The 11,460-nt window shown below is 28.6% G+C and overlaps 2 protein-coding genes across 10 annotated transcripts in view; both read right to left on the bottom strand.

Moving 5' to 3' along the window:
• LOC130899950 (chromodomain-helicase-DNA-binding protein 7) overlaps positions 1-3,339 on the bottom strand; it is a 64,993-nt gene extending 61,654 nt beyond the window's left edge. For 7 of the 9 annotated variants that reach the window (XM_057810161.1, XM_057810160.1, XM_057810159.1 and 4 more), the window contains exon 1: positions 2,752-2,858. The gene's annotated coding sequence lies outside the window, so the exon portion shown is untranslated. Of the gene's footprint in view, positions 1-2,751; positions 2,859-3,083 lie in introns of those variants that run through there. The other 2 variants (XM_057810154.1, XM_057810156.1) reach the window with 2 other exon arrangements.
• Positions 3,340-4,732: 1,393 nt separating this feature from the next.
• LOC130899953 (ribonuclease P protein subunit p30) lies at positions 4,733-11,390 on the bottom strand. Its single transcript, XM_057810163.1, has 6 exons — positions 10,922-11,390; positions 10,640-10,866; positions 8,658-8,726; positions 7,526-7,800; positions 6,029-6,108; positions 4,733-4,958 (listed from the first exon to the last, which is right to left on the bottom strand). The coding sequence occupies exons 1-6, from the start codon at positions 11,013-11,015 to the stop codon at positions 4,819-4,821; spliced, it is 885 nt and encodes a 294-aa protein (XP_057666146.1). The 5' UTR covers positions 11,016-11,390; the 3' UTR covers positions 4,733-4,818.
• Between the last annotated feature and the right edge of the window lie 70 nt (positions 11,391-11,460).

Here is an 11,460-nt window from a genome sequence, read left to right on the forward strand (position 1 = left end):
CAGTTATACTTTATTTATAGTATTGTCAATACTCATTAATATTTAATGTTTGTTACCTAAAATGGAACTAGAAGGACGATTGTTTATTACCAGATAAAGTTGTCTGTAATACGTCAAAAACAGTATTTAATTAATTTAAAGACAACAATATTAGACAAAGTCTCAAGCAACCCTAACTTATAGTTTGAAATTAGAAGAAGACATTCATCTATCTCCTGCAAAATCAGTCAGATAGCTATAATTTAAGAAGTATGACATGGATTCATCTCACAAGATTGCCAAGGACTTGTAAATAGAAGGCACAAGATGATTTCTATTGCTATCAAAGCTAAAGAAGATGCAATAGCAAAGTTTCGTTAATGTTTATAAAAGTTTGTATTTTTTATAGCTATTATTTTTGATTTTTCTTTCAAAGTTGTAAACTAGAATTTTATTAAAATGCTTGATGAAAGGTATAAAACCTTGCAATTAATCTTTTCATCGAAAATGTTACTGCCTACACATTTCACAATAAATTTTCTTTATAAAAGACTATTATACAGAAAAATAAGTTTCTTGAAAACTTTTCAATTCATAGCTGATTTTGCAAAGCTGTTAAATGTTAGAAATTAGCCTATTTTTGAAAGAGCTATACCTCAAAAAATTAAAGTTCAAATCTATACTTTACATATTACAAGAGTCATTCCATCTATCTAGGAGCACATTGTATTCAGGGTGAAAGTTAACAAGCTTAATATCAAACCTCAAAAGTATGTATTTATGCAAAAAATATTGATTTTCATATGAAAATTATGATGCTCCATTTAATTAAATATTATCTCTAAAGGGAGATTCTTCAAACAAAATAGAGAATTAGGAATATGTGTGCCAATTAAAATAAGGCACATTTCATAAGAAATGATTGTTGTATATTACAGATAGATGAGGTAGCAGTAATTTGCTCACAAATTTTAAGATTCGCTATAATAATAATAATTTTGGAATTATATGTTTGTGCATTAAAATTAATATTTTGTGCTTTAGTAGTGTCAAAAATGGAATAAATTTCTTCAATTTCTTACTCCTTAGAGCTTTTTATATGCTTTTGTTGATAAATCCTGTGATATTTATTTCGGTCTTTATCAAAGTGGAATAAACGCATCTATTATTTGGTCTCCTCAAAACGAATGCATTCTACTACCTTGGTAAGAAGTAATTGGATCAATCAAGAGCATTAGGTTTTTTCCCCATTAGTTGATCTGAAGAAGTTGCACAAATGAATGATCTAAGATACAAATATATGTATTTTATGATTGTGTTTAAATTCACATACTGTTCAATTTGTTGTTTGGCTCTTCTACAAAGCATAAACGGATTATGGAACATATATTTACTTTGGTGATGGCATACACACCCCTATCAATCTAATCCATACCAGATAATTTTATAGTTTTATTTTTTTCTTGTTAGATAATCTGAAGGAAGTGGAACAAAGGAAAGACTTAAGTAGAAGTAACAGTGATAATAAAGGATATGAATATAGACATAATAGATGTTTTCATGACATATAAGAGTTTATTAGGGAGTTGTTGATTTGTATCTGTCTAAGCCTATTATATTGTTTTTATATAATATGGATTTTAATTCAGTACGTACTATTTTGTATACTTATACTATATACATTTATAAGTATGACACATCCTTATATAAATTAATAGAATTTATTATGTAAAAATTAAATGTTAATACTTAAGTTCGTCTTAAACAATACATCATCTTCTATCTTATTGAGTTTCCTCTAAGTGTAATCTTAATCTTAACATGACAAAAATAAAGAATATTTCGCACAATTTGATTCCAGTAATACAAACTTCATAAAGTTAATGTGATCTAGTACTAAATAAAGGTGTGTCTTGTTCATTTCCAATAAAACAAAAGACATAAAAAAACATGGTAATATTTTAAATTACAGCATGCCAAATGTCTTCCAATATTCTTATTTTACTAATGTATTTCTACAATTTCTATATTAATTGCCATAACGCATGCAACATACCTACCAAATATATTAGTGTATTCAAATTGTCTCAAAATCGCAGGGAAGTCGTAGAGATACGATTAAAACCAAAGGGGAAAAGCTATACGCTTATGTCTACTAAAAAACCATGAGCTGTACAACTTTTCACCCCCCGGGCCCAATCACCGATGAGCGAGCACAATGAAAGACAGAGACAGACAGAAATCGAAACGAATTAATTAAAAAAAAATTATCATAATATCCGCAGCTCAGCAGCAGTACCAACAAACACAACTAATTAAAATCAATATATGCGACCTAAAAATAAATGTATATTCACGAAATCCGAAAACGTATCGTATCTTAGGTGTACGTTAATTTCATACTCCTATGCGATAATTGCAACAGAAGATGCAAGACAATTATAAAAATTGATTTGTATAACTACTCATACCGAGGATTACAAGACTGCAGGGGAAAATTCGATACGTTATAATAGTACGATAAAGATGTTCTTTGTTTTTTTTTTCATGGCGCGAGACTACGATTGATATGAAATCGCTACAACCGACAGCGAGTTATCAATCTAGCCGGCATAGAGAACAATGAACCTTTCCGAAGTTACGACCGCCATTTAGAGATGTCCACCGCTTGGGTTCGAAATTAGCGACATTGCGGTATCTATCAAAGCAAAGGTCAACATTGAGACTATTGTTATTACCGAAAACTATTCTCCATGTAAAATACACACTCACCTGAGAGTTTTACAATTCCTTTTATTTTTGATCAGAATTTAGAACAGACATACATGCACTTACACTAGCCATAATGAGTGAAAAGAGACTACTTAATTGGTTAGAATAATACGATTCGGTATTTAGTTGTCGAAACACAACCAATCAGGTGATATCTTGTAAAGAAATGTTGATTTTCCAAGAACCAATAGCGATTTAGGATTGACACAATTCACGCAAAACAACTCGATTTTCCAACAATATGTTTTCACTAATCCACATTCGCATTCAGATTTATAAAAATACTCACATGCTTTAAATTTATAATCACGTTGTAACGACAAACAACTTACCATGAACACCGTTGATTATGTGTATCAGTTCAGGCACTACTGCAACTACCAATATTCGATTTACACCTTTTTTCACTGTTTCTACACTTTTCCGAACTATTTAATGGCGTTAATTACATTTGATTCGACTTCGCGTTACTTATCGTTATATTTAATACTGCTTATATACAAGAAACTAATTAGATTTTGTGTACAAACTGCTCACAGAAATGAGACTCCATTTTATCATTACGCTTGTGATGTTGATTGATTGTCTGGTGCGCCCTCTGTCGCGTGTCATTACCCGCGAATATTTGAATATCGGATCGCCCATTGTTCCAGATAATTCTGTCGATTTTCACATAGGAAATTTTTATCATTTTTGTCGATATACCGACTTGTACTAAAACTGATAATGACATAATGTTTTTTAAAAGTAAAATATACGAATAAGAGTGGCGTACAGTTGATATTTTTAAAAGGGCCATATTACACTCAATAAATTGTGTTAGCCTGCGCTAAAGCTCAAGTTACGGTTATTTGATCGACACAATATATTTATTAAATTTAATAAGATTACCTTAAAAAATAGTATTTTATGTCTCGAAAATTGTTATATAACGAACATATGTGAATAATTTTTCCTCCTAACCTGATTTCTGACATACGGTACTGACTTGTTGGAACCAAATTTGTAAACGTCTGTAACGGTCGTTTGTTAATAAAGTCGCCAATTTTGAATGTGTCCAAAGAAATTAAAATAATTTATATGGACATTTATGTTAAAACGAATATTGGTTACATTTTGTTTCATAGTTTGAATTAATGTAAGTAAGTAAGAAAAGTAGGCTTCATCGGATAATTTATACAGTATGTATAGTATAGTTTATTATTAGGTATAATTCATGATATTTTAGGTTTTTCTACTATTGATACTACTTCATATTCGGTAAATTCATTAAATATCAATTCTTAATAAATTTTTAATGAAAATCAATATCAATATTTATATTAATATTGTATTTATTCACTTATTTTATAACTGTTGATTATCTAATTTGTATTTCTATATAGATGCCTATTATTAAAAACCCAATTTACTATGTTTATTAAATTATATTTGTTCAAGATTTTATTCGGGATTTTTAATTACTTTCAATTCTAATAAACATATGTACAGATGAAATTATTATATCTCACATTTTCCAAAAAGTTGTATTTCAAAATTATTGGGTGCTTTATTTTAATAGCTATCTACCTCTCCATTACCTGGTAATTGCTGATTTGGTCTCTTTTCATATATTTTGTTTTTTCATCTAATAAAGAAATAAGGTAAAAGATATAAAAATAAAATTTAATAAATACATTCAAATATCTAGATAAATAACTAACAAGAGAAATCAATTGATAAAAATGTAACATGCAATTAATATAACAATATCAGTTATAACTATATAGTATTACGAACTCGTCCACGACATGGACCGTGCAACCGATCCTGTTAGTTTATGTTAATAACATCTAAAATTTGGTGTACAAATTTCCAAGAACGACAAATCTTTTTATAACTTATTCGCAGTTTGTTAATGCCGTTTTCGTAGAATGAATTCCCGGAAAGGCATTTTTACATTCATCAAAAAACTTCCTCAAAATTTAAAAACGTAACAATATCAGTTTTCAAAACATTTTTTATTAAACATACATTTGATACCTAATAATACAAAAAATCCAAAAACTATATAATGTAATTTTTGTTTCAAGTTTTAGTTTTTTTCTGTTTCGGTTCCTCAGTATCTATTTCTTCTTCTTCATCATCGTTACTGCTAATTTCAACCACTTCCATTGTACTAGTTACATGTTCTACAAACATTACAGATTTACCAAGTCTTCTGCCCACTAAAAACAAAAAAATATTCCAACAATGAGAGAATCACTTTTTGAATATTTCATCAATTCTCAAGAATAATTTAGAACAGATACGTGTACCCATGAAATCAATAATTATAGAGGTAGAGTCATATATAAATAATTCTAAACCCGTATAAACCCACTGTGGGTGTTTTTATTTTTCATTCAAGGGCCAACTTCTGTTGTGACATATATCCATGTTATCCTTTTATCTGAAATTGTGTTTTCCCTGATTTCTTTGAGCTTCCTCTTACCTAAATCAAAAACTTGTTAAATCTTTTTTGCTGGTCAATTGCAATATATTCTAGAAAGGTGTCAAAGCCATCTAAGTTTTTGTTTCTGAATTGTATCTAGTAGTCCAGGTCACATCTTCCGCTAAATTTTCATTTTGTATTAAATCTTTTTGATGAATAAATTTATTTTGCTTTATTTTCGAAGAAATTTGTAGTTGTACCCAATTTTCACTACCCAAAAGTAAAATTTAGGTATCTCGATAATCAAAACCTTGTGCTACCTTTTTATGACTGTTATTTCAGTACAGATCAACTTGTTCATACAAATGTAGAGTACCATTTGAGTTCTAACCTCACATCAAAAAGAAAAGAATTCACCGTTCGAGTATAAGTCGTTTCCTTGTTTCTACTCAGAAAAAGCTCAGGAAATCTGAGGATAGAGATAAAGCCAATAGGTTAAAAGAGTTTTTTTCTCTATGAAGAGTTAAAATAAATTACAGTCCCTTTCAAAATAACCTTCATCGGGATATTAAAATACCCGTTGATTCATAAAAGTGCAAGAGAAAAAAAGTTAAAATATCCTCATTACAATGAGAAATTTACAAATCAATTTTTCTTGTTCTTAAAGTTATATAACTAAAATTACTATTTTGCCAGAATAGTTAACAGAATAGAAAAAATATTAGACGATAAACAAATCAATTGGCATAAGAAAAATCCTAAAAAATATATAAAATTGACGTGGGGATATTTGGTTAAAACTTTTGAATAATTTTCGTTGTTGAACATTTGAAATGTACAATTTAAAAAAAAAATTGTACTTACCAGAATTTAAAATTACTTTACTAGGACAATGGGAAACTGCCGTTTTGCATTGTAACTCACTTAAACCAAATAAAAAGCCCCTGTGATGTTTACACGCTAAGGAAAATGATCGTTTAAACAATTTTTTTAACTACACAAAATATTTTCCAATAGGTTACTCCCAAAGTCTTATATCGAACATATTTGACATGGACTCTGAGCGGTTGTTGTAGTGACCAAAAAAGTCTTAAAGATACATGGGATAAAATTGTAAGAGAAATAGGAAAAAGAGGATTGAAATAAGACCAGAAAAATACAAAATATATAGAAACTGAAAGAAACAAGGAAGTTCACAAATAAGAAACAATAAAGATGAATGACCTCAACTTCGATCACATTCAAATACTTGGAAACAATAATGAGACAAGACATAGAATCCATGCAAGATAAAGGGGATATAATATATGCAAAATCATAATGCATAATGTGTCCAAAGAACAACTAAGCATATTTGAGAGGAAAATAATTAGGAAAATTCATGGACCAGTGAAAGTTGGAAATAATGAGTATAGAGAACTTATGAAACATAAAATTAAGAATACAACAGTATGACACATTAATAGAATGGAAAAACGGCGGGGTATAGGGAAAATTACAGAATCTAGAATGAACGGAAAAAGACTGCACAAGATATGGAAAGTCCAGGAGTACGTACCAAACTGATGCAGAAATGAGAGAAATGGAGAACAATAGACAATGCTGGTAAAACATGTATCAAACCGTAACTAGGTAATGATAAAATGTGGGTTGACTACCCACATAAATACAGGGTCAAAAAATTTCAATCTACGCAGCTACAATTCTAATGTATGTATAAGTATTTGACATATATTAAAACCAGTTATGGTTGTAAACACACTGTTTACACTACCACTACACCAACACTCACAAATTTATTAGTGGGAGAATTCAGTATAAAACAGGTGAGTTATCAGGTTTCAGTTTATCTTCAGTCTCTGAAGACTATAACTTGGTTATCGAAATGTGTATCCAACAGAGTAATTGTGAGTATTGGTGTAGTGGTAATGTAAACAGTGTGTTCAGCATGAATATTACCAACTGTTCCAACAATTTCAACTTTGTTATGGTTCTGACAAGCGAAGGGGATACATTTTTGTTTCCAAAATAGTTGTAAAATAAATTGCTTTGTTTTTAATAGCTAAACACAAAATAAAGCATATGATATTAAGAAAATTAAATATCATTACAAAGACATTAAAAAAAATTAATACTGATAATACAAATATTCAAAAATGAAGAAGACATAAAAACAATAATTAAAAAAAGAAAAAGCTGAAGAATATGACCAGAAATGGGAATAACATATAAATATGCAGTTGTATCTTTTTACATTCTCTGAAACTATTTGTTATTTGTGCTGTCCAGCGTAGAAAATAACAAATAATCTTCACTCAATCTGTATAGAGATATTATACAATTATAATTTTAAAAGGATACATATTAATAACATCATATGGGTTTCTTATCAGCGCAGGTCGATTAGCTCCACTTGAAAAAATTATGTTTTTCGATTTTCCATATGAATGATAAAGATGGGAAGCATGTATTAAATGTTTCCGCTGTGAGCTATCTTCAATAGCTGGACTATATAATAATTCAAAGTAATAACTCCTTTCCATTAACTGAGTGTACAATTTTCTGTTCAAACGTAGATCAAATTTGATTTCAGGATTATACGCAAAGATGTCCGCTTCAAGAGTGCTGCAAGTATACTGAAAACATAAAAACAACTGTTTAATAATAGAATAAGATTTTTATCAACATATATTTGAAATTTCTAGAACAGTTAGTTGATTTTCAGACTAAACACATTGTTTACCACCCCTACATCCACACCCACAATTACATTGTCTTCATTCGAGCCGGACACGAGCCTAAGGAGGACCTAAAGGACCAGAAAATGAATTGTGTAACTGTGTTTGTATAGTAATAGTAAACAGTGTGTTTATATATTAGTGTCAGTAAAAAGTATTAGGCTATAAAGTAACTATTTTAATCATTTGTCCAGTTTATTTTGGCACAATTTCCTTTATTTTCTTATTTCTTACCAATTACTGGAACAGCCCACGGGGGGCTGAGACCCTCTTAAGAAACTATAATATAATTATTTGTCACTTATTATTTTATTCATAGGTTCATAGGTTTACATAATTTAAAAGATTAAGTTATTTATTCGAAAAAAATAAAAATGAAGGTGGGGTTCAGCATTTTCTCAAATCATGAGTGCATTTGTTCTTTTTAGCATCCATTTCCTAACTAGTTTCTGAAAACAAAATGAATGATTTGTTCACAAAATAATGGACTGGTTTTGTTTCAATATTTTAAATTAAATCAGTATTGGTAAGTAAGTCATCATTTTCTTTTTTGTTTTCAAAAACGTAGGATAAAAGATTGCAATATTGTAAATAATATTATATATAAGATTCAAACACCAGGTGTTTGCTACTTTATCTCAACTGGATAATATATGTACAAAGTAACATGATTTTTTTGTACTTTCAGAATTTGCATTAATCTGGCTAGTAGAATGTGTAAAATCTGATTTTCAGTATAACATTTGTTGACTTACCAGAAGTGCCTGATTAGTAGTAGGTGAAACTGCAAAGATGTGGTACTTTTTGAAATTTGATGACTTTGTCTGAAAGTATATTAAACATTATTGAGTATGACCATATTAAATTATTTCAATTTCAAAATATGGTAAACAAACAATTGTACATAAATTGAATTAAATATTACAATTTATCCAATCTTCAAAGTATACTGAAGCATATCTTTTATCATTATTCTTCATCTAGATCAATCTGGATATAACTGATATCAAATATAATGTGTTTAAAATCATTTGCAATGTTATTGAATGGTTAACAATGTCTTAAAACAGTAACTAAAATGTCAACAATGTTGAATTTTTTTTTGGGACATTGTAAGAATCTTTATGTCATACATTCTTTTTATCAGAGGAGAATAGGAAGTTTAATTTTGGTCTAAAGAATATCATTTTAAAAATTTAGAGGCCCTATTACAATATGGGAAGAGTTCAAGTAATTCAACATCATCAATTATACTTTTTTACAAATAATAACAAATTTTAAATATTTAAGTGTCTTTGAAAGAAGATATAATGAGAACAAAGGATACAATCAGCATATAGAGCTGTCTATAAATACCAACAATACTTACAAAATAAAAAAATAGTCCTAACACAAAAATAAATTATGAAATTGTAAGGAAAAAAATACAGACGATATAGTTCATAGAAGCACCCAGACTAAGATGGTATGGATACATTTACAGTAGTGAGTAAACACTGAGGAAAATAACTGAATGGAAACCAGTGATAGACAGAGCAAGGGAAAGACTAAAACTAAAAAAAGTAGATGTAACTAAATCATATGGCAACATTCAGTTGAACAAGAATGGATCGATAAAACTTCCCCTTATGATGTCACTAAAATTCCAATGGGAATGTGCAGTCACATATATGGACACGTATTTAGATACATAGATAGAATACAAGTACTAGAAATTTTGGCCAAAACTATAAGCCGAAGAGTGCCAAGAGTCAAATGTCGACCCATGAGAACGCAGAGATATTAACATATAACAATCTAATATGTGAACATGTATCATCTTTTGTATCTTTATTTTTTGTTTATTATTTATTATTTGTTGTTTTATTAGAATTGAAATTCAAAATGAGAGTGATCAGTACCATTACAGTCTACTTACACGAAAGCACTTTTGTATTTGAATTGATTAACAGCTCACATTTAAATTTTCAATGTATTTTGAGTTTTACAGTTAAACATTTTCAGAAAATATATTTAATAACCATATTTGTTTCAATTAGAAATCATCAGGAAAATATTCTGGAGATTATATATTTTCAACCAAATAACAACTAGAATGTGATAAAAATATATGTTGGAATAATATATTATTATAAATATTTAATACTACTGCAATTATAGTTTTTATAAGTATTATAAGTGAGTTTCTTGTAGTATAACTACCTGTATTTTTATACAGAAAGTGTACAATATTCGTTATTAAACAATTATAAATATTACATAATGCATATATAGATAGCATTTATTTTCATTTGTGATTTTAATCTACTTTTTCTTATTCACTGCCATATCTTAGAATTATCTCAATGGTCATTAAGAATATAAAAACATTTTTTAAATCAGAATACTAACGTGTATTTATGACATCAATGAATGTATGTTTTGGCATCAGTATTTTGTTGTTATTTTCTCAAAAAAAAGTGATTAAAAAATATCCATATGTACATAATACACACAAGAAATAGAAGAACTGGGAGTAGAAACTAAAATAACAAATATGAAAACACAAATATTAAATTGGGCAGAAAACATCATGAGAAGTTAATCTACAGAAATGGTGAGGAGTATAACAATGGATAACTCTATGACCAAGAGGTAAAGGAAAACCAAGAAATACTTGGAGAAATCAAATTAAAGATACCAGGATCCTAGAAATAGTAGACTGGAAAGCAAAGCACAGAAAAAGAATGTAACTTACAATTTTATGAAGACCATCTTGATTCGCGAATATCACTGTTAATCGATTAAAAACATGAAAATTGTCAATATCTAGTTTCTTAATCACATCTTGTATGGCACTCAAATTGTAAGGTACAGGAACAATATCTTGGTTTTCCTTAGATCCGCCTTTTTTCTTTTTCTTCTTAGATTGCTCAATATTTATATCTTCAATAGTCTGATTTACGGCAATAGTGCGGTATCCCACTAAAAAATATTTAAAATTTATTTACTGAAACACTCAAAGTGAATACAAACTTACATTGATAAAGGGATTTTATGGATTTTTCTAAATTGTCTTGAGAGAAAAATGATTGCTGTATACATAAATCATAAAATGCAGAAGTTTTAATCATCTTTCAATTTGATTTTGTTAATTATATTACATTATTTCACACACAATAAACACTTCTCTATCTTATACCTAACCTCAGATTCCGATTCTTCTATTTTAACCAGTTCTCTGTTTATCTCCTCGTTTTTCATTTAGTCTATTAGCCCTCACCACAATATTATTTGGTCCCTTTCACACTTTATATTCTCCCTAAAATTCTATTTTCTTATGATTTTTGAAAAAATTAAACTATCACATGGGAGAATCAAGATTTGATAGTGTAGATTGATTATGCAAACATATTTGTAATCTAGTAAATATTTTTAATGATGATTTATCTTTATTTTCGGTGAATTTCAGAATTATTTTAGAAATATGTTTTTTATTTTATTAATTTCTACACCTTCAGGAATGAAAGAATTTGGTCAAAATTACAAATTTGATTATAAAATTATTTACAGATATTA

The sequence above is a fragment of the Diorhabda carinulata genome, chromosome 12, assembly GCF_026250575.1.
Source record: "Diorhabda carinulata isolate Delta chromosome 12, icDioCari1.1, whole genome shotgun sequence".
Classification (NCBI taxonomy): domain Eukaryota; kingdom Metazoa; phylum Arthropoda; class Insecta; order Coleoptera; family Chrysomelidae; genus Diorhabda; species Diorhabda carinulata.